The sequence below is a fragment of the Pelophylax lessonae genome (assembly GCF_965119305.1).
Source record: "Pelophylax lessonae genome assembly, chromosome: 8".
In the NCBI taxonomy this organism is placed as follows: Eukaryota; Metazoa; Chordata; class Amphibia; order Anura; family Ranidae; genus Pelophylax; species Pelophylax lessonae.
Genome location: NC_138775.1, coordinates 22225967 through 22250944, shown reverse-complemented (window position 1 = coordinate 22250944; position 24978 = coordinate 22225967). Strand labels below are relative to the sequence as shown.

The window sequence follows — 24978 nt, the reverse complement described above, 5'->3', positions numbered from 1 at the left end:
CTTTTTCACTTCCTGGTGGGGCGACCCTGAGGACCGTGACCTGGTGTTCAGCACGCAGCAAAATCCATCCTCACCATTAGAGGCTCTGGTGAAGACCTACTGTCACTTAGACTCCGCACCTTGGGCTAGCCCGTGTCTACCATCAGTGTGACCCGTCCATGTTCCTGTTTTACCGGATCCCACTAGGCTACCTCTGCACGTCAGGCTCAGCCACCTGCACCATTACACTGGCACAACTGCACTTGCAGAGTGCACAGTCTATTTGCGCTTAGTAAATTAACCCCAATGTAGGAAGATTTGGTTCAACCATGGAAGGTAAGGGAAGTACTTGTGCATCACATAGTAGCCTTTACTTGTAGATTAATTGAAACCAACCCTTCACAAATTCAGCTTTAGGATGAAAAAATGCATAAGCAAAGGTTACCCTTAGTTAACCAGCCAAAACTACATGTAAATCCTGACTTTTATTGCAAAAGTCAAGCTTTGCCCCTCCCTTTCCCACCTCTTGACCAATATGGAAATTCCAGAGGCCAAATGGACTATATCCCTGAAACCAATGAATGTTTAGGCCAGCAATGTTCAATGATGGTAACCTCTACAGTGTGAATTCCTCATGTTTCTGCTTTAATTTAAAGAGCACTGGAATATGTCGTATGTTGTCTAGTGAACCCCTCACCGTTCTCAGATTGCCACCATGTCTTCTCTCCATCGGGTCCTGCCAGGTAAATGACATTTTGAATTCTGTGGCTCCCCCTTTGATACGGCACCCGTGAGTCACAGATGAAACATTTCTCCGACTCCTTTAATGCAAAAATAGATAATTAACATAAAATAATTCCTACAGACATGGGCAGTGTTTTTATAGCTCTAGAAAGAAAATATTAGCAAAGATTTATAATGATAGAAAGATAGACTGGTGCCAGTGTTAGAGAAATATTGGACTGTATCAGGAAGTAGGGCATGAGTATTAGAAGAGAAGACTGACGTTCTAGAGAAAAAGGTAGGAGAGCACTAGAGCAGGAGAGAATGAAAGAGAAAGGTATGGAAAAATTAGACAAGGGTATAATGGTAAATGTGGTACGGAAGAAGGCAGGGGAACACCAAGGGAGAATAAGGTAGGAGAGCACAAGACCAGGAGAGAACTAAAGAGAAAGATACAGGAACATTAGACAAGGCTATAATGGTAAATGTGCTAGAGAAGAAGGCAGGGGAACACCAGAAGAGAACAAGGTAGGACAGCACTAGAACAGGTGAGAACAAAAGAGAACGGTATGGAAACATTAGACAAGGTTATAATTGTAAATGTGGTAGGGAAGAAGGCAGGGGAACACCAAAGGAGAATAAGGTAAGAGAGCACTAGACCAGGAGAGAACTAAAAAGAAAGATATGGAAACATTAGACAACGGAATAATGGTAAATGTGCTACAGAAGAAGGCAGGGGAACACCAGAGGAGAACAAGGTAGGAAAACACTGGACCAGGAGAGAACTAAAGAGAAAGATACAGGAACATTAGACACGGGTATAATTTGTAAATATGCTAGAGAAGAAGGCATGGGAACACCAGAGGAGAACAAGGTAGGGGAGCACTAGACCAGGAGAGAACTAAAGAGAAAGATACGGGAACATTAGACAAGGCTATAATGGTAAATGTGCTAGAGAAGAAGGCAGAACACCAGAAGAGAACAAGATAGGACAGCACTAAAACAAGCGAAAACGGAAGAGAAAGGTATGGAAACATTAGACAAGGTTATAATGGTAAATGTGCTGGAGAAGAACGCAGGGGAACACCAGAGGAGAACAAGGTAGGAAAACCCTAGACCAGGAGAGAACTAAAGAGAAAGATACAGGAACATTAGACAAGGCTATAATGGTAAATGTGCTAGAGTAGAAGGCAGGGGAACACCAGAAGAAAACAGGGTAGGACAGCACTAGAACAGGAGAGAACGAAAGAGAAAGGTATGGAAACATTAGACAAGGGTATAATGGTAAATGTGTTAGTGCTGGGAACACCAGAGGAGAACAAGGTAGGAGAGCACTAGACCGGGAGAGAACTAAAGAGAAAGATACGGGAACAATGGACCAGGGTATAATGGTAAATGTGCTAAAAAAGGCAGGGGAACACCAGATGAGAACAAGGTAGGAGAGCACTTGAGCAGGAGAGAACTAAAGTGAAAGGTACGGGACCATTAGCCAAGGGTATAATGGTAAATGTGCTAGAGAAGTAAGCAGGGGTACACCAGATGAGAACAAGGTAGGAGAGCACTAGAGCAGGAGAGAACTAAAGAGAAAGGTACAGGAACATTAGACAAGGTCAAGGTGTTAGTTCTGCTCCTGATGAAGCGGTTTTCCGCGAAAAAAAGTGTAGTGGTATCTCCATCTACGTTCAGTGGACTTTAATAGTTATATATCATCTTATGGGGGTGTCCCCCTTATTAAAGTGTAATGGGGTGTTGTCTTAATATCAGTCCATGTTTCAAAAATTTTGTAAGATTTTAATGTCTATGTACCAATAAAATTTGTAAATTTTAATTAATTATGTTGAGTGCCTAAAAATTCCATGTGTTTCCATCAATTTTCTAGTTATTATCTAGTAGTACTCCACAGTACCACCCAGTGGTTTAGCCGAATATTTATATCAAGTTGTTAAAGTGCTGAAGAAGAAGACAGGGGAACACCACAGGAGAAGAAGGTAATAGGACATTATAGAAGTAGAAGGCATTGTTTCATTAGTGGAGAAGAAAAAGGGGAACCATAAAGGTGGTGAATGCAGAAGGATAGTTAAAGTTAGGAGAGGACAGGAAAATGAGAAAGCGTGGAGCATGTAGGGGAGCACTAGGGAAGGAGAGCTGAAATAAGGGGAGCACTAAAGAAAGAGAAAGTATAAGAGCATTTGATAGGGTGAAGGCATGGGAGCACTAGAAAGGTTAGAAATTGTAGAACGCTACAGAAGGAGAAGGTATGGCAGCACTAGAGAAGGTGAATGTAAAGGATGCAGTAGAGAAGGGGAAGTTAAAGGTAGGGGAGCACTTAATCAAGAAGAAGGTAGGAAAGCGATGGACAAGGTGAAGGCAGGGGAGCACTAGAAAGGGGAAGAACTGTAGTGCACTAGAGAAGGAGAAGGTATGGCAGCACTGGAAAAGGTGAATGTAAAAGATTCAGCAGAGAAGGAGAAGATAAAGTTAGTTGAGCACTTAAGAAGAAGAAGGTATGAAATGGATGGATAAGGCGAAGGCAGGGGAGCACTGGAGAAGGATAAGTTATGGGAGCATTAGAGAAGGAGAAGTTAAGGGTAGGGGAACACAAAAGCATTGGATGAAGTGAAGTTGGGGGATCAGTAGAAAAGGGTAAAGTAGTGAAGCACCAGAGAGAGCGAAGGTATGGGAGCATTAGAAAAGGGGAATGTAAATGAGTACTAGAGAAGAATAAGGTAAAAGTAGGGGAGCACTAAAGAAGGAGAAGGTGAAGGCATGGGAGCACTAGAAAAGGAGAAGTTGAAGGTAGGGAAGTACTAAAAAAGAAGAAAGTAGGAGAGCATTGGAAAGGGTAAAGGAAGGGGAGCACTAGGGAAGGAGAGAGTGTGGGAGAACTAAAGAAAGAGAAAGCAGGGGAGTAAAAGAGAAGGTGAATGTAAATGAGCACTAGCAAAGGTGAAGGTAGAGGAGTACTAGAAAGGGAGAAGGTATGGGAGCACTAGAGAAGGTGAGGGTATGGGAGAACTAGAGAAAGAGAAGGCATGGGAACACTAGAGAAGGTGAGGGTATGTGGGCACTAGAGAAAGAGAAGGTATGGGAACACTAGAGAAGATGAGGGTATAGCAGAACTAGAGAAAGAGAAGGCACGGGAACACTAGAGAAGGTGAGGGTATGGGGGCACTAGAAAAAGAGAAGGTATTGGAACACTAGAGAAGGCAAGGGTATGAGAGAACTAGAAAGAGAAGGTATGGGAACACTAGAGAAGGTGAAGGTATGGGAGATCTAGAGAAAGAAAAGGTATGGGAACACTAGAGAAGGTAAGGGTATATGAGAACGAGAAGGTATGGGAAAACTAGAGAAAGAGATGGTATGGGAGCACTAGAGAAAGAGAAGGTATGGGAACACTAGAGAAGGTGAGGGTATGGGAGCATTAGAGAAAGAGAAGGTATGGGAGCACTAGAGAAGGCGAGGGTATGGGAGAACTAGAAAAGGAGAAGAAAGGGGAGCACTAGAAAAAGAGACTCTAATGGAGCCCTAGAAAAGAGGAAAGTGGGAGAACTGGAGAAGGCAGCAGAGTAATAGAAAAGGAGAATGGCACCCAAAGCAAAGCATATAATACCGATCTGTTAGAAGATCTGGCATGGAAAGCAAATGTTGGAAGTTTATCTATAAATGAAAAAAATGCAGAGCTAAACAAAACTCCAGCAAAAATCATGTATGGAAATCAGCATGTGAAACCCTCTCTCATCTTGCTATACATCTACAATTTCTTCAGTGCATTGCCAAAAATCTATCTCAAATTTGGTTATAAATTCCCCTTGGATTCCTCATAAATGAAATATAAAATACAATGTGTAACGTAATAAGTCTGGCTTTTCTTTAAGAGTTAAATCACAGTTGGACATAAATGTGCATTGCAAATGTGTGCACCCAGCTTGGAATTTTCCCAAGTCCATGAGCGAATGGCCCCAGGTGAGAGGAGTCAGGTGTATTGTATGCAGGGACACACCTCCTGGAAATGGAACACTTATCTCATAGAGGCACAATTTCTGAGGTTAGCAGGATTTTCCTATGAACTCCTAGGTAAGGTCAGGAGCGAAGTGCTTACCTAATTGAAGGTTCAGCTTGTTATACTATTCAGGAAAACACAGAGCAAGATTTCAGAGATACTTGTACAGGCAGGCTGGGAACTCTACACCTTCCGTATGACCTTCAGCATTTATCTAAGATACATTGCTTGGCATTATGACCACCTAAAAACCATAGTACACCTGTCTTATTGTCAAAAAAACAAAAATGGAGTCAGTCAGAAGACCGTTAGAATTTTATATACAATTAGTGTATCTAAATCTCACATAAATGTCCAACTGGACTAAAAAAAAGTGATGATTTGCTATGTTATGTGGTCGTGGTCTCCAAACTGCAGCCCTTTGCTTGTCTTTATCCAGCCCTTGGAACACTGTTCTTCTCACTGGTAAACTGGACACCAACGATAGGGCACTATTCCTTCCACTGACACCAACGATGGGGCACTATTCCTTCCACTGACACCAATGATGGGGCACTATTCCTTCCACTGACACCAATTATGGGGCACTATTCCTCCCACTGACACCAAGGATAGGGCACTATTCCCCCCACTGACACCAATGATGGGGCACTATTCCTCCAACTGACACCAATGATGGGGCACTATTCCTCCAACTGACACCAATGATGGGGCACTATTCCTCCCACTGATACCAATGATGGGGCACTATTCCTCCCACTGATACCAATGATGGGGCAATATTCCTCCCACTAATACCAATGATGGATCACTATTCCTCCCACTGACACCAATGATGGGGCATTATTCCTCACATTGATACCAAGTATGGGACACTATTCCTCCTACTGACACCAATGATAGGGCACTATTCCTTCCACTGACACTAATAATGGGGCACTATTCCTTCCACTGACACCAACGATGGGGCACTATTCCTTCCACTGACACTAATAATGGGGCACTATTCCTCCCACGGACACCAATGATGGGGCACTATTCCTCCCACAGATACCAATGATGGGGCACTATTCCTCCCACAGATACCAACGATGGGGCACTATTCCTCCCACATACACCAATGATGGGACACTATTCCTCCCACTGACACCAACGATGGGGCACTATTCCTCCCACTGATACCAATGATGGGGCACTATTCCTCCCACGGACACCAATGATGGGAGACTATTCCTCCCTAATACCATAGATGGGGCATTGTCCAGCCCCATTCACACAGAACAAATGCTCTGCTTTGCAAATGTTATTTTAGAAATACCCCCCGAGGGCTCCTTTACACAAATGTTTGGGGAAGGGGGTTGAGTCGTGTTTTCTCTGCTCCTCCCTTAGCCTGCAACCACACGCTTTGCATGCGGTTGTGGTGTGGTAGTCCGGCATTTAGGGGGTTAAAAGAGACCTGGAGGAGGCAATACAACGGCTCTTCACCGTTTGTCAAATGCTCAAATAATAGAAAAGAATAGAATAAAAAAAAATGTAACCATCTTCCAAAAATTCTAATTTTAAATAGAATAAAATAGAAAACAAAATAGAATAGAATAGAATATAACCTTCATCCAAAATTCAAATGAAATTCGATTAAAATTTTCTGTATTCGACCGAATTCGAAAATTCTAATCGATTAAAATTTGAATAAACAAAATTAATTGCGAAAATGAATTAAACAAATTTATGTAAATACCGAATCGAAACGAAACGTTCTGCTGATGTCTATCGTGTTACAAGCAGTGTAATCAGTAAAAGAACACTTCTCATTGGAGGAGAGGGCAGCAGAGGGCGTGTCCTCTTCAGATCATCTTTAGTGCAGCTGAGCCCGGAGGCCCGGGGCTGTTACACCCCCCCCCCCCAGTGCCAGCAATAAGAGGGCGGGGCATCCCTGCAGGGAAGGTTTCTACACAAGCCTTTGTGGGACATTCTGTAATGCGGGTAAGTTATATCAGTAAAGCTGTAGAGAAAAAAAAATGTTTTTTTTAGCTAAATTTCAACTTTAAATTCTGGTTGTATTATTGGATGTTTGGCCGGAGTTCAGCTTTAGCTTTCTTCAGGTATCAGCGGACAAAGCGGCTTTGTACCTGCGGGGAATTTGTACCGGCGCTCTCAGATAAAGCGTTGGGCCCGGATTCCTGCATCCTGGCTGGCATTTCTCTTATCATTCTGATTAGGACGGGCTGGGAATGCGTCTCCAAGGACAGGACTATAATGAGATCTGTGTGTCTGGAAGGGGGGGGGAGAGGGGGAGGGGGGGTACAGACGGGGGGGGGGGGGGACAATTACACGACGGACACTAAGACTCTGCATCAGTTTTCAATCATCACCTGGCCGTGCGGCGTTTCTGCGTCATTTTATGATAGACGCCTATATGTTCCTCCATACAGCGTTGGCTTCAAAAGCGGGCATTTCAGCCTGGTTCACACCTATGCGTTTTTCAATGCGATTTTAGTTTTGCAGAAACGCACTACAGTCCTTTTAACATGGTTTCTAATGGGTCACATTCACATCTGTGAATTTTCCACCGGCGCATTTTTTTGGAAGGGGTCGGGCACTTTCTTTCCTGCAGCAAGTTGCGTTTTTTAAATTCCATAGACTTCAATGGAAACGCAGCACAAACGCATCAAAAATATATCTTAAACGTATCAAAAATGCAGTGCTTGCGTTTTCCACTAGTGCGTTTCTTTGGAAAGGGTCAGGCACTTTCTTTCCTGCAGCAGGTTGCATTTTTGTTTCCTTAGACTTCAATTTAAACGCATCAAAAATGCATAAAAAATGCAGTGCTTGCGTTTTTCACTGGTGCGGTTTTTTTGGAAAAGATCAGGCACTTTCTTTACTGCAGCAGGTTGCGTTTTTGTTTCTATAGGCTTCAATGGAAACGCATCAAAAATGCATAAAAAACAAAGTGCTTGCGTATTCCACTGGTGCGTTTTTTGGAGAGGGTCAGGGACTTTCTTTCCTGCAGCAGCTTGTGTTTTTTGATTCCATAGACTTCAATGGAAAAGCAGCACAAACGCATCAAAAATGCAGTGCTTGCGTTTTCCACTAGTGCGTTTTTACATGATTGACAAAACTAAAACCCAATGAATGAAAGGGGTGGCCCGGTGCCTAGTCCTTATAGCTTAGTGAACTGAGTCTTATAATAAGATAAGTAACCAAAAAAGTATTATTGTCCTACCGATAGATGGCTGACAATGCAGTAATCCTGGCTGGATTCCATTCCACACGTGGATGTGGCGCTGAGGTTGTCGTCTCGACCAGTGAGAAGGTTGCCTGTGGCCGGGTAACATCCTCCATTGGTACACCCATGTTGTATTGTGTCTGGCTCTTCACCCCGTACAATCAGAAACAGAGCTGCGAAGAAACAAAGGAATATGCGTGATATAGGGGTCCCTTTATGCCTAATTCACACGGTTGTGCTGCGCCAGCGCATGCACATTAATGCATGTTATACGGAACGTTAATGTGTCTGCACACAGACATCGACTCCCTGTAGTATATAGTAAATGTGAATGGTATGGGTAAAAGTGGGCTTCAGCTCCTGTTCTCCACCTGTAGATAGCTCCACCAACGCATTTCGCCCTTGAAGCCCCAAAGAGAGCGAAACGCGTTGGAAGATTTTTCTACATGCCTAATGCACACTACCATGCATTACAATAAGTGTGAACAGGGCTGTATACAATTATTTATCACACTGATTTGAACAGTTTAAATATTCTACAAAGAGTCCAATATATCTGATACATCGTATGTAATATGAGGACGGATTTAAACAAGCCAATCAGTTTGTATCCACACAGGTATGTCTCTGCACTACATAGCTGATGGTAGATCTAAAACAGAGGTCTCCAAACTGTGGCCCGGGGGCCAGATGCAGCCCTTTGCTTGCCTTTATCCAGCGCTTGGGGCAATGCTCTTCCTACTGATACAAGGTGCTTTACTCCCACTGACACCAATGATGGGGCACTATTCCTCCCACTGACACCAATGATGGGGCACTATTCCTCCCACTGACACCAGTGATGGGGCACTATTCCTCCCACTGACATCAATGATGGGGCACTATTCCTCCCACTGATACCAATGATGGGGCACTAATTCTCCCACTGACATCAATGATGGGGGGGCACTAATTCTCCCACTGACATCAATGCATCACTGACACCAGTGATGGGGCACTATTCCTCCCACTGACATCAATGATGGGGCACTATTCCTCCCACTGATACCAATGATGGGGCAATATTACTTCCACTGGTACCAATGATGGGGCACTATTCCTCCCACTGATACCAATGACCGGGCACTATTCCTCCCACTGACACCAATAATGGGGCACTATTCCTCCCACTGACACCAATGATGGGTCACTATTCCTCCCACTGATACCAATGATGGGCACTATTCCTCCCACTGACACCAATGATGGGGCATTATTCCTCCCACTGACACCAATGATGGGGCATTATTCCTCCCACTGACACCAATGATGGGGCATTATTCCTCCCACTAAAAAAAATGAAGGGGCACTATTCCTCCCTCTGACACCAATGATGGGGCATTATTCCTCCCACTAATACCAATGATGGGGCACTATTCCTTCCACTGACCCCAATGATGGGGCACTATTCCTCCCACTGATACCAATGATGGGGCACTATTCCTCCCACTGATACCAATGATGGGGCACTATTCCTCCCACTGATACCAATGATGGGGCACTATTCCTCCCACGAATACTAATGATGGGGCACTATTCCTCCCACTGTCACCAATGATGGGGCACTATTCCTCCCACTGACACCAATGATGGGGCACTATTCCTCCCACTGACACCAATGATGGAGCACTGTCTGACCCCTCGAAAGTCTGAAGAACAGTAAACTGGCCTATTGTTTAGAAAGTTTGGAGACCCCCTGCTCTAAATGAGGATTGTACAATCAGATTGTATAGTGTATGGTCACCTAAAGAAATACATAAGTGAATTAAAGGCAAATATTAAATTTGTAATACCAATGCACAAGGAAAAGAGGTTTATTTATATATATATATATATATATATATATAAAAAAGGTTGCAGAACTATCAGTTCAGTGAAACTGCATGTACATTTGTTCTGTTAAGGAAAAAAATAGATTTTTATTGGTCTATTACCTCTCCAGGTTAAATGTCATTGGTTCTTGGTAAAGTAAAAATACTGCATTATGGTCACTAGATGGAGCTGACGATCATAGTAAATAAGTATTTCCTCTGATTATCAGCTCCATCTAGTGGCCATAATGTAGTATTTCCTTGTCTCACTCTATTTTCTAAAAATGTATAACATTCGACCCGGGGAGCTAATAGATTATTACGCTTGCGTTTTTTTATCCATTTGCACAAAATGAATGTCAACTGTTAACTGTTTGAATGAATGTTAAAACTGTCAATTACTTTTTGGTTGCTTTGGATTACTGCACTTTGCACATTGATGGATTGTGTCTCCCCGATTAATACTTTAGTCAGCTTCCTCGGTTGTTTAATGCCTCCAGCCCCGTGTCCTCCATTCACCTGCTCTACAGTCATCACTCCGGCTGATAAGTCATGTCAGGTCAGACATTTGATATACGGGAGAGACTGAGCACGTGTCGGAGATCACAGGCTTGATTTACACTTATATATCCAGGAGGAAGTCTCATAACCTAATATCCAGCAGATTCTGTGCACCCGTCATTCACCACTTCTCTTAGGCCGCAGGGATTTCGTAGTTTGTCTGTTCCATGAACAGAAAAGCAAATCCTGATTAGTTGCTGATAAACTTTACATTTTCTTTAAAAGCCCTTTCCTTGGTTAGGTCCACACTGACCTGTGATGGTTTTGGAATATTCAATTGGGACTAATGTCTCAGAGTACACTTTGGTGGACAGTCTGAGAGTACACATGTGTGGACAGTCTGAGAGTACACATGTGTGGACTGTCTCAGAGTACACATGTGTGGACTGTCTCAGAGTACACATGTGTGGACTGTCTCAGAGTACACATGTGTGGACTGTCTCAGAGTACACGTATGTGGACTGTCTCATAGTACACATGGGTGGACTGTCTCAGAGTACACATGTGTGGACTGTCTCAGAGTACACATGGGTGGACTGTCTCAGAGTACACATGTGTGGACTGTCTCAGAGTACACATGGGTGGACAGTCTCAGAGTACACATGGGTGAGAGTACACATGTGTGGACTGTCTCAGAGTACACATGGGTGGACAGTCTCAGAGTACACATGGGTGAGAGTACACATGTGTGGACTGTCTCAGAGTACACATGGGTGGACTGTCTCACAGTACACATGTGTGGACTGTCTCACAGTACACATGTGTGGACTGTCTCAGAGTACACATGGGTGGACTGTCTCAGAGTACACATGTGTGGACTGTCTCAGAGTACACATGGGTGGACTGTCTCAAAGTACACATGGGTGGACTGTCTCAGAGTACACGTATGTGGACTGTCTCAGAGTACACATGGGTGGACAGTCTCAGAGTACACATGGGTGGACTGTCTCAGAGTACACGTATGTGGACTGTCTCAGAGTACACATGGGTGGACAGTCTCAGAGTACACATATGTGGACTGTCTCAGAGTACACATGGGTGGACTGTCTCAGAGTACACATGTGTGGACAGTCTCAGAGTACACATGTGTGGACAGTCTCAGAGTACACATGTGTGGACTGTCTCAGAGTAGACATGTGTGGACTGTCTCAGAGTACACATGGGTGGACAGTCTCAGAGTTCACATATGTGGACTGTCTCAGTGTACACATGGGTGGACTGTCTCAGAATACACATGGGTGGACTGTGTCAGAGTACAGATGGGTGGACTGTCTCAGAGTACACATGGGTGGACTGTGTCAGCGTACACATGTGTGGACTGTCTCAGAGTACACATGTGTGGACTGTCTCAGAGTACACATGGGTGGACTGTCTCAGAGTACACATGGGTGGACTGTGTCAGGGAACACATGGGTGGACATGCTGGGTTTTCATCTAGTTTAGTGGTCTCCAAGCTACGGCCCATGGGCCACATCCAGCCCACAACAAGATTTCACCTGACCCTCAGCAGCTGTCCATGAAACTACCCAGCTAGCTGGCAGTGGATGCACAAGTTCTTATATCATAATACGGTGATGGCCACATCCAACAACCAGTGACGTGTTGCCCTGCTCCGAGTATGGGCGGAGCTTGAGGAGGGACCCCGCCTATGCTCCAGGGGGCTTGCATGGCCTCCCTGTCACATTAGGTGTTACACTGTTACTGGGGAAAAACGCTTACCGCAACTCTACGTACATAATTCAGTAAACTCCTAGGCCAGGCAGGGGCCCACCCAAACCTATCCTGGTCCCTCTGGGTTTCTGGTTTCACCTACACAGGGTGACAGGGCAAGCTCTTTACCCCAGCAGTGCACTCTCTGCCCTGCAAAACTGTGCACGTGCATGCAATGTAGATCATGCAGGCCACATTGGGCGAAAGCGGTGGGCTTGTATGTAAAAGAGGAAATTCAAAGGACCCAGCCTGAGCCCTGCCTCAGGTGGGCAGGCCCTCTGACTTCCAGATTCACATACAAGCCCACACGTGCAGCGGCAGGAAGGGGGAGGGGGGTACTACATACCTTCCAACTTTCTGGGATAGGAATGGGGGACACCTACTAGCAAAAGTATGTAGGCATAGGACACATACCCTTGCCACACCCCCTTTAAAGGAGAATTGTAAAAAATGATTGGTTAAACCCACAAGTGCTTTTTTACCACTAATATTCCTTTATGTTGGCTTTTGGAATTTATATTTGCAGAAATTGGATGAAAAGGTTTAGCACTTACAACTATACAACTATATATATCAGACGAAAATGAGGGACAAATGAGGAGGAAAGAGGGACAGAGGGAATTTGTTCCAAATCAGGGACAGTTGGGAAGTATGGTACTGTACTGGGCTGGGTTTGGAGATGAGCAGAGAGTGTGCCACTGGGAGAAGAAAGGGCTTGCTCCATCACCCTGTGTAGGTGAGACCCTTAAAACCACTTACGCCCTGGAAGATTTTACCCCCTTCCTGACCAGGGCCTATTTTGCGATTCGGCACTGCGTGACTTTAACGGACAATTGCGTGGTCGTGCGACGCTGCACCTAAACGAATTTGACATCCTTTTTTTTTTTCCACAAATAGAGCTCTCTTTTGGTGGTATTTGATCACCTGTGCGATTTTTTGATCATGCGCTATAAACAAAAAAAGAGCGTCAATTTTGCAAAAATAGCAATATTTTTCACATTTTTTTATATGAAATTCCCCCCAAAAAAATGTAAAAATCAAAATTTTTTAACATTTTAGGCCAATTTTTTTACACTACATATGTTTGGTATAAAAAAAAAATCGCAAAAAGTGTATTTTGATTGGTTTGCGCAAAAGTTATTGCGTTTACTAACTAAGGGAAAGATTTTTGTCGTTTTCTTTTTTTAACGAGTAATGGCGGCGATCTGCGATTTTTTTTTGCGGGACTGCGACATTGCGGCGGACAGATCCGACCCTTGACTGACATTTTTGACACTTTTGGGGTTACCAGTGACATTACTACAGTAATCAGTGCTATATATAAGCACTGTTACTGTAAAAATGACACTGGCAGTGAAGGGGTTAACTTTTTCTGAGAGGGAGGGGTTGTGTGTGTCCCTAGGGGCGTGCTTCTAACTGTGATTGGATGTGGCTTGAGGTGTAAGAACAGAGATCAACGGTCCTACATAGCAGAACCGTGTGATCTCCATTCTTACACAGGGAAGAATGACAGGCGGCTTTGTTTACATTAGCCGCCTGCCTTTCTCCCGCTGTAACGGACGATCGCGAGTGAGCGGCGGACATCGGGTCCGCCGGGCACACGCGCGGGGGGGGTCCGTGAGTGCGCGCCGACCTCCGGCGGCGCGCGCTCGCTCCCTAGAGCCTCACAGGCTAGCGACGTAGCCCTACGTCACTTTGCCTGTGAGGGGCTGACCGCCGCAGTAAATAGTCGTGCGGTGGTCGGCAAGTGGTTAAACTGCAACGGAAGAAGGTGTTCTTGTCTGATGATATCATGAATGGTTTGAGGAACAGAACAACGAGTTTGGGGTGTTGACTTGGCTTCAAAATTCTCTAGTCTTCCATCGAATCGAACATCTGTAGGATGTGCTGGAAAACAAGTCCGATCCATGACGGCCCCACCTCGCAACTTCCAGCTGATTGGTGCCAGATACCACAGCATACCTTCAGAGGTCTAGTGGAGTCCATGCCTTGATGAGTTATGGTGGTCATAATGTTTTGGCCGATAGGGGACATGCTTAAGTTAAACAAGGTCTACTCTATTCTTGGACAAAAATGCAAAAAAAAAAGGACAGACCCGGGGGCCATTTAACCACTTGCCGTCTGCTCACTCGAGCACTACTGCGGCAAAATGGGGGTCGTTATCGTCTGGCGACGTAGACCTACGTCGCCAGACACTCCCCTTTCTTGCTCCCGCTGTTTTCAGTCACAGCGGGAGTCGGGCCAGGGGAGGAGCGGCGGCGATCGCCGCTGCTCTTCCCCGATCGTCGGGGAATCTAGTCTGGAGATCCGCCCGCTTGTGTAAACAGAGCGGGCGGATCTCCTAAGTGACAGGGAGTGACAGATTGCAGTGTTCAGCATAGCTGAACCTGCGATCTGTCCCTGTGTCACTCAGTCCCCTCCCCCCACACACGTTAGTAAGTACCAGGCATACATTAACCCCTCCCTCTCCAATAAAATTAACCCCTTCCCTGCCAGTGTAATTTTTACAGTAACAGTGCATATTTATAGCACTGATTACTGCAGTAATGTCACTGGTACCCCCAAAAGTGTCAAAAATGTCAGTCAAGGGTCCGATCTGTCTGCCGCAATGTCGCAGTCCCGCAAAAAAAATTGCAGATCGCCGCCATTACTCGTTAAAAAAAAAAACACCAAAAATGACAAAAATCTTTCCCTTAGTTAGTAAACGCAATAACTTTTGCGCAAACCAATCAAAATACGCTTATTGTGATTTTTTTTACCAATTATAGGTAGCAGAAAACAAATTGGCCAAAAATTTAAAAAGATTTTGATTTTTACTTTTTTTGGGGGGAATTTCATATAAAAAAATGTGAAAAATATTGCTATTTTTTCAAAATTTACGCTCTCTTTTTTTTGTTTATAATGCAAAAAGTAAAAATCGCACAGGTGATCAAATACCACCAAAAGAAAGCTCTGTTTGTGGGAAAAAAAGGACGTAAATTTCGTTTGGGTATGGCTTCGCACGACCGCGCAATTGTCAGTTAAAGTCGCACAGTGCTGAATCGCAAAAAGTGGCCTGGACGTAAGACAGCAAAATCCTCCGGTGGTAAAGTGGTTAATCTTGTTGCCCTCACATGTTTATGTAGCGAAGTTGACTATGCAAACCTGAAATTTTAGGTTTGGCCTTCATTAAAACAGCAAACTCAATACAATAGGGCCTCCTATATCCAGCAGTGATAATAAATCATATAATTCTCTTGCTCTTAGTATTCGTACATTGCACACATTGTTCTGGCCAACTTGAGTCTACAGGTTGGGGCAGCTTGACAGTCCCAGTACGTTTATCCGAGATCCGTTTTTCTTTTTTTTTTCCATAGGTGTTCGTGTTTAGAATTGATGCAAAGCTAACAAAAGAAGATTTGCAGGAAAAATAATACGGCTGAATGAAAAAATCCTTGTATTCACTGAAAGCCGTTGGCGTGTCTGTTGCCCCAGCCGGTAGATTAAGCAGGAGATATGCAGGGGGCGTGGCCAATCAAATATCTGTGCTGTGTCAGTACAACTCAGTGACTATGAATTGTTCTGGATGAAAACCCCTCTATGCCACATCCTGGTCCCCCTATTCTTCTCTCTCCTCCTACTTAATCATGCTTCCTATGTTGTCAGCGATCAAAGGCTGCCAGTTGTATTTGGCCGGGGAGAATGATGAGCTTTGGTGGCTTGCACCAACGGCGGCTCCATATTGCCATCAGAAGGTTTCAATACGTTTGACTAATGAACTTTCATGTTATCTTTTGGTGTTTGCTGGGCTGTGTCTTTTCTGGGTGCACGGAGGTTGAAGGCCAAACCCCAAACTCCCCTTCAGTCTTGCCCAGTTGTACCGGCTACTCTCTTGGACTGAAATGGCTTACTCTAAATTCACTGCACACTGTGAGCTTCTCACAATGTGCATTAGAAGCTACAGCAAGTCGGAAAGAGCCCACCTCATTTCCTGGCTGGAAGATGTCCAGCATCATCTAGCTGTGATCGGTATACAACTTGTAGTGCCATTTCACGCCCTTTTGGCTAAAGCCCCGTACACACGTACCGATCGTCGGCCGAACGATCGGCCGTCTTTTGTCCAGGGCTGTCGTGTCTGTTGAAAACTGCAAAAGACTGCACACGAATTTTGTCGGCCAACAACAGCCGACTGCAGAAGTGATGTCATGTGATGGTTAACTTTCCTTGTGTTTTTTCTTTTCTGAGCATGCCCAGTCTTGCAAATCTGCTGATTGTCGGCCGAATTCTGTACTGACTAAAGCATGCACATCAGATTCTATTCGGCCAAAAGTGCGCTGTCGGCTGTCGGAAGCATCATACTAACAAGCCTACAATCGGCCGATCGGTCGTCGGCCGAATATTTACGGCCGACAATCGGTACGTGTGTACGGGGCATTAGATCAAGCGAAGTATCTGTTCTTATCAGGCATACACCCACTTGGTGCATCCCCGCAACGGACAATTCCCTATGCATAATACTGTACCCCAGAGTTTTCTCAATAATCCTCTGCTTGATACTCGTTAATAATAATCTTTTTATTCGCTATGTAAGTATCTGACCTTTAGATTTGTCGTTATTCATTTTAGGACAGTATCGGTGCATTTGCCAATTCTAGGTGAGATTCTTGACTAATTAGTCTCTATCCTTAGTTTATCTTATAAAGCTCCGAGTCCTGAAGAGTGGATGCGATTTCCACGAAACGCGTAGAGCTATGCAGTACTTAAATGGACCAGGACACGGATCAGGAATTATGTATTACGTGTATGATATGTATATTTGTGTCATTGCAATATATGTCTTAATGGCTAATATATTTTGTCTATGAATTGTACCCATGCATGATTTGTTATATATTCTGTCTTTCTGATCCATGTCTGTATCTATTTGATATCCATTCTTTTATATATTTAATTATTTATACATATGCTACGTGATTGGGTTTCATCATGTAGTATAAAATAAACCCTTAATTCATATACCATCTCCGTTATTTATTACATGCAGCATCGACCTCACTCAAAGTCCCACTTTCCTTTCCCCCCTTTTTTTGTCTTGTTCTCATCAGTGTCCATTATGTCCATCACTCTGGCCACCCAGGAGCTGGATTGCCTGGCTGTATAGTATTCCTGCTGGTATGATGGGCGCTCTGAAGGTTAGTACTGGCTGGAACCGGTGGCTTCCACAGGCAGTTGGGTAAAGGGAGTAATTCCCCCGGAAACTGGATGGGTCTAGTTCCTCCTGGTTTAAATGGATCTACCTTGTCTGGCCATGGGCTGGGAAGGCAGAGAGTCCATGGTGTCTGTGCCCCCTGGGAGTGGTCGCTCTAGGGGTGCTCTTAGTAGCACTTGGGTGTGGGGGCCCACAGTGTGAAATGGCACATGGTCACAGCACTAAATACCTTTTAATTATAAAAAGCTGGGATGCTGCTCACTGACCCAATGCTTCAGCAGTAGAAGGATGTGGCCTCAGCCAACGGGGGGATTTGGCCGAGAACACATTCATCTACTTCATCTACTGCTAAAGCACTGTGTCGGTGAGTGGCATCCCTTCTTTTTTCGGTAGGGTGCTGTGATGTTAACAGGAAGCTACACTATATCAACAGCCCTATGAGGATGTAATGTATGACGAAACGCGTCAGTGTGCAGTTCCCGCTGAGGTCATTCCATACTATAAGCTCTGTCTTTCTGCAGATTTTTGTAAATGTCCTGTAATTTCCTGGAAAATGTGTTTTAAATGGTTTTACACTATGTGCGACTACTTGGCTTGTTTTCATATGCTGGCTTGAACCTGGAGACACGGTTCATCTAAGGCGAGGTCAATTCCCATCAGATCTGTGGTGATACAGATTAGGATATCCATATTGAAGATTCCTGAGCGATTGGGGCTTCCAAGTTGTTAACTATCCCTGCATGTGTGACTCATTTACCGTATGGTACTTGGATCCACAGCTTCTGGTAAGGACAATACCCTTATCCGTGGTGGTGGGATTGTCATGTTGATGACCATTGGTATCTGGATATCGCCGCCTTCATTTATCTTTTAAGCACTTTATTTCAAGCACTTTTCTGGAATCTATATGGAAACCATTTTTGTTGTAGTTATGTAGTAATATAGTTTAAATATTGTTTATACTGATTTTTCATGACTGTTCTGTAAATGTATATATGTGATCACTACATATACAGTATATTTTTTGGCACTGCACTTTTATATAGAATTTTGTTTACACTATGTTGCCAAAAGTATTGGGACGCCTGCCTACACGCACATGAACTTTAATGGCATTCTAGTCTTAGTCCGTAGGGTTCAATATTGAGTTGGCCCACCCTTTGCAGCTATAACAGCTTCAACTCTTCTGGGAAGGCCGCTCACAAGGTTTATAAGGGCCCTAGCCCTGTCTGCAGTACCTTCTGTGCACCTCCTGACCCAGTCTGTGGGTAGGTCTGTATATAACTGTGGGAATAAAACAATTACAAAATGCATGTGGTCAATAGGAGAAATAGTGCCTCATGATTGGTATCAGTGGGAGGAATAGTGCCCCACCATTGGTTTCAATGGTAGGAATAGTGCCCCATCACTGGTGTCAGTGGGGGGAAAAGTGTCCCATCATTGGTGTCAGTGGGAAGAATAGTGCCCCATTGTTGGTGTCAGTGGGAAGAATAGTGCCCCATAATTCATGTTAGTGGCAGGAATAGTACCCCATCATTGGTGTCAGTGGCAGGAATAGTGATCTATCGTTGGTGTCAGTGAGAGAAGTAGTGCTCCATTGTTAATGTGAGTGGGAGGAATAGTGCCCCATCGTTAGTTTCAGTGGAAGGAATAGTGCCCCATTGCTGGTGTCAGTGGGAGGAATAGTGCCCCATTGTTTGTGCCAGTGGGAGAAATAGTGCCTCATATCAATGGGGGGGAAATAGTACCCCAAAGTGCAGATAAAAGTAAGCAAAGGGCAGCATTTGGCCCTAACCAAAGATAGTGCCCCATCGGTTGTGTCAGTGGAAAGAATAGAGCCCCATTGTTGGTGCCAGTAGAAGGAATAGTGGGCCATTGTTGGTATCAGTGGGAGAAATAGTGCCCCATTGTTGGTGTCAGCGAAAGGAATAGCGCTCCATTGTTGATTTCAGTAGAAGAAATAGTGCCCCATTGTTGGTGTCAGTGGGAGGAATTGTGCCTCATATCAGTGTACAGTGCCCCAAAGTCCAAACCAAAGCAAGCAAATGGCAGCATCTAGCTTGCAGGCCTCAGTTTGGAGACCACTGCTCTAGACAAACCAAAATGGCAGCCCCCAGTAAAATTGGGAGGTAGTATATCCACCTCTCTGGTGGCATGTACTGTACCTCCTATTTTCCCTTCGTTCCAGCACTGCCACCCCCTTCAGTTTATTTGACATTAGAGACTTTCGGGAGTGTCGGATCCCTGTGTCCCCTTCTGTACTCTGTGGTTTCATCCTCTGACCCCTCCATCCCTACTACACACAGAAAGTTGTGCTGGAAAATATGGATGAAGGAAGACATGGTGTGCTTTTCACATTTCCCTAGAAGTTATCACAACTTCTAAAACAAATGAAAACCAGAAAATCGAATGTATACGAGTGTGCCCATTATTAGTCCACTATTAAAATACTCCTCAATTAAGTGATCCAATGTAAGAAGCATCCTGCCTTCAAGTATGTATTTGGGGAAGATAAAATTCTCTATGAAGTGCTGTCACCACCTATTATTAAATTTTTAAACAACACAAGGCCATCTGATAAAATACCTCGGTGCTCATTTATTACATTCCGTACAAGAGTTAGGGAATATTTTCCAGCTCGGTATAGTTTCTTACTTTGCCTTTTACTGTTAAATGACTGGTCCATCCACAATTGCTATCTGGAAGGCTCAGTGGCTTCTTACAGGACATTCAGCAGCAATCAGATTTCCCCCGGCCGCCATATTGTGGTTTCTGTTGAGGGCACAGAGGGGTCTCATGTTCTGCGGTGGGTGGTCTACTTACTCTTCTTGCAGCATTCCTATTAATGTTCATGAAATAGAAAATTCAACTGGCAGACAGAGACTCCCCTTTGGATGTGACAGGTGAGGGGTGCTAAGAACCAAGGTGGAAACATTTCATCGGGGGTGATCTCAATTTTTTAAGGTGAACAGGAGGGACATCCTTTGGTGCCAAACGTTTTATGAAAATGTCATGACCTGATCATATCCTTAATTAGACTGGCTATGTGTTAGGCTAGCTGTAGACATGAGATGGCAAAAGACAGCCATAGCTGTAGACATAGCCATGGACATGAGATGGCAAAAGCCAGCTGTAGCCGTAGACATAGCAGTAAACATAGCCGTAGAAATGAGATGGCAAAAGCCAGCCATAGCAATAGATATAGCCATGAGCCGGCAAAAGCCAGCCATAGCTGTAGACATAACCAGAGACTTGAGATGGCAAAAGACAACCATAGACATAGCCGTAGAAATTAGATGGCAAAAGACAACTATAGACATAGCCGTAGAAATTAGATGGCAAAAGACAACCATAGACATAGCCGTAGACATGAGATGGCAAAAGTCAGCCACAGATATAGACATGGCCATAGGCATGAGATCTCCAAAGCCAGGGCACATCAGTTTAAAACAGCCTTAGTTTTGCCTTTCCCACTGACTGCAATGTAAATTGGCAAATGTTTGGCAAAATCTCCTAATTTTCACAAAAATTTCAGGGAAATGATAACTCTCAATTTCACCTAATCCCATTTAGCATTTTTTTTCCCAGCAACTTAATTATCCACCAAGTTCAATCAATCTAGAACAGCTTGCACAGGTAGAAAGCAGTTAATAGCCATACAATTATTTTCCAATCTGGTAGTATCTGCCAGATCATCTCCTGTTTATTGATATCTTGACACTTACATAAATCTTCCTGTACTGAACTTTTTACATGTCTTTATAGCCATATCATAAGGTAGCTCTCTTGTCCTAAACAGGGGCTACTATGCCAATTTAGCCTTTGGCTGGGCTGTAGTTAGCTCAGACTGATTGTATAGTTTTTTCCCCGATTTTTCCCTAAGCTTAAATTGGCTTGTGATTTCTCACTGTCACCAGTAGATATCACTGATATCACTAGTCTTGGTATGAGATTTCACAAACAAAACTAAGTTGTGAATATTCATATTTTCTTCAGCCAATCCAATAGGAGGGTTATGCCACTGGTGCATGCTGGGGAAGAATATAAATACCTGGGGCAGGCCATGTGCTCGCTCTTTCCATGGGCTGAGGCCTAGGGCGGTGCTGCTGGATGGAGCTCTGCTGTTAGACCCAATAGCTTGGTTTGGGGCCTAACGTGTGCTGAAGCTGTCCTGCTTGGTCTGGGGGAAGCTTAGTCTTGGTATGTCTTGATATGAGATTTCACAAACAAAACTAAGCTATGAATATTCATATTTTCTTCAGCCAATCCAGTAGGAGGGTTATGCCACTGGTGCATGCTAGGGAAGAATATAAATACCTGGGCAGGCCATGTGCTCGCTCTTTCCATGGGCTGAGGCCTAGGGCGGTGCTGCTGGATGGAGCTCTGCTGTTAGACCCAATAGCTTGGGTTGGGGCCTAACGTGTGCTGAAGCTGTCCTGCTTGGTCTGGGGGAAGATTAGTCTTGGTATGTCTTGGTATGAGATTTCACAAACAAAACTAAGTTATGAATATTCATATTTTCTTCAGCCAATCCAATAGGAGGTTTATGTCACTGGTGCATGCTGGGGAAGAATATAAATACCTGGGGCAGGCCATGTGCTCGCTCTCTTTCCCTGGGCTGAGGCCTAGGGCGGTGCTGCTAGATGGAGCTCTGCTGTTAGACCCAATAGCTTGGTTTGGGGCCTAACGTGTGCTGAAGCTGTCCTGCTTGGTCTGGGGGAAGCTGTGCCAAGGAGGAGACCCAGGGGAGGCCCCTTGCTGGAGAGAGCCAGAAAGAGGACCGGTCTCTCAGAAGGGCCTGGTGCCTCATTTGGAGGATGCACTGAAATTTGGGAACGTGCTAATAGTGTTCCCAGGTCAGCTTAAAGGTTCTGATACTGTAAGCTGGTCATTGATCTGGAGAGTCTTTAAGTGGTCTGCTACAGTATCTGGGACCCCTAACCCTCACCTCCGCTAACCCTCACCTCCTTAACTATTTAGCAATAAAACTTTAAAAAGACAAAAGTGACTGGAGCCTATTATCCTTTCCAGAGATGTATAGTAACGAAGTAGAACTACTTAAGTACTGTACTTAAGTACCGAAATGCGGTATCTGTACTTTCCTAGAGTAGAATTTTTTTCTCCTACTTCTACTTTTACTTCACTACATTTTTTCGATGATTTCGATACTTCTACTCAAGTATTTTTTTTTTGTGCTGCATAGTTACTCGTTACTTTTAAAAAAATTACCACTGCCAGAACAGTAGATGGCAGGTTTCATAAAGCTCAAAAAAAATGTGTATAATGTCATTTGTAAATCAGCGCTTACGAAAATAAAGGCTGTGTATAATAAAAGCTGCTATACCAAATCTTTCCAATAAAAAGAAAATATGAAACAAACAAATAAATTGTGCTACAGCGCTTAAAGTGCATCAAGAAACTACTAACAAACACAACTTGGCTGTGCGAATAAAATTTCTGTGCAATCGATATATCATCGTTGCCCCCAGTGCTCTGCCCACACTCCACACAGTATGAAAAATAAAGTGACATGAATGTGCTAAAGCCTAAATGCAGTGAAAATAATTATTCCCACAATGTAACAGTAAATTTAATTCATATAAAATATGACAATAAATCACAATAAAATAAGTTATGAAATAAGTTAGGTCAGGAGCGTGCAACAAGTTGAAGTGTGTAAACCTATCTATAACGAAAAGTCCATAAATGAATTCCAGTGTGCAAATCTAAAGTGTCCCTTCACTTGTCAGATGCTTCCACCTCCTTCAGTGCTCGAGTGACCGACCAACACACTTAATGGTGGTGGCACTGGTGGATAGCGTCTGGGTGGCACTGTGGCACTGGCACTGACTGCACTGGTTCAAAAAGCCATATATATTTAATTATTTCAATTCTCAATCCCATAGGTCCTCTCCTCATAAGATATTAATAACTTAAGATTAGGTGATGAACTTCTTGGCGGCCCTGGCAGGATGAAGGGGACACCCGCCACTTCTGGAGCCGAGCCGCTGTGATTCCCCAACATGTGACAAAGTGACAGCCAGGAGATCTAGTGGCTAGTAGTGCTCAACAATACCGCTTTTATATATAAAAATGAAATAAAATATACTGACTCACAATTTAGTAGTAGTAGTAGGTAGCGTGTAGCAGTAGGCAGTACAACTCAATTCAATCAATCCCACAGCCTCCCTTGCGCCGCGGCCCGCGGAATCACTGTCATGATCATCAAGTTAAGACCGCACAGGAGGAGCCATGCTGCCGTCTTCCCGCTCGAGGTCTCTGCCTCTAGACGTGTTGTGTGTCCCTCAGACTCCACCCCTTAGGGCCCTTACTGAGAGGAGTTGTGACGCGGGCGGCGGGACGCGGGAGCAGGACTCGGAGCATTTTCTTCGTCATCTCATCTTCTTCTCTATGAGGTGAGTGAGGTGGACCATGGAGAGAGGGCCTAATCCTTGCCATGGCAAATATGCCATTTGAGAATCAAATAATCAATATAAAATATTAATATATTATATACACACGGGTCATGGGTGGCTTTTTTGAACCAAGAAGAGTGAGACTGACGGCTATGATGATTATCCGACCATCCATGGTCCATGGACCATAAGTGTTGTGTTGTGGTGGTGCCTGTGCTTCCTGCGGCCTGCCTCTGCCTGTACGGCTGTGCCCGCACTGCAGTGGCCACTGGCAGTGGCACTTGACTTGAGCAAAGCAAATGAGCACTACTAGTGTGAAGGACAGGTGGTGGAAGCATGTTCTGACAAGTTCTTATAATGAAAATAATATAGACAGCTTTTTGAACCAGTGCAGTGCCAGTGCTACTAAGGTGAGAGGCAGAGAGAGAGAGGCTATCCAGTCCACCACTTTACTACAGCAGATCACAGAAGAAAGGTGGAAGCATCTGACAGCAAGTGACAGCACTTCTTAGATTGCACACTGGAATTCAGTTATGGACTTTTTGTTATAAAGTTTAGTTTACACACTTAAACTTGCACCTAACTTATTCACAATCACAACTTATTTTATTGTGGTATTGTCATATATATTTTATATGAATTACATTTACATTGTGGGAATAATTTGCACTGCATTTAGCACAGACATGTCACTTTATTTTTGATACTGTGGGCGATGATTTTGAATACAAGAAGAATATATATAATTGCAGGCACTTTATTAGCATTTTTAGCACAGCCACTTTGTTAGTAGTTTTTGATGCATTTTTCACTTTAAGCGTTGTAGGTTTGATGAAGCTGGCCTGGCACATCATCATCAATTGAGCAAATCAAATCAAACCGCGATTAAGAAGACTGCGCATGCTCCTGTTCTGCCTTTTGATCAGCTGAAAAGATGGACGAACCAAAAACACCACCTTCCACCCCTGGCCCTTCAACTTCAAGTGATCTGCCTGGCTGTGAGAGTGAGGAAGCTCAGGAAGGAGACCACCCCTGGCTTTAAAAGGTGGATGCTTTAAAAGGGGAAGGGAGGGACATACTTTATCTGTTTTTTGTTTACAAAAAGTTACAGCCTAAGGAATTGTGATTGTCCTTTAGTTTAATCATTTGAATAAATCATTTGAAATAATAAAAAACAATATGATGTTCAAAGTTTTGACTTCTATCTTTAATAACTACATAACACAGTACTTCTACTTCTACTTTCAGTACTTGAGTAGAAATTTTTTTTCAAAACTACTGGTACTTTTTACTTTTAGTACTTAAGTAGCAATTTTTTTGAAAAA

General features: G+C 43.9%; 1 protein-coding gene across 1 annotated transcript in view; it reads right to left on the bottom strand.

Annotated features, from left to right (window-relative positions):
- LOC309561460 (laminin subunit beta-1-like) overlaps positions 1-24978 on the bottom strand; it is a 168221-nt gene that overhangs the window by 116676 nt on the left and 26567 nt on the right. Inside the window, exons 3-4 of the mRNA XM_082265398.1 lie at positions 7926-8101; positions 677-800 (exon numbers count right to left, since the gene is read on the bottom strand). Of these exons, the coding sequence (XP_082121524.1) occupies positions 677-800; positions 7926-8101 (300 nt within the window). The remainder of the gene's footprint in view (positions 1-676; positions 801-7925; positions 8102-24978) is intronic.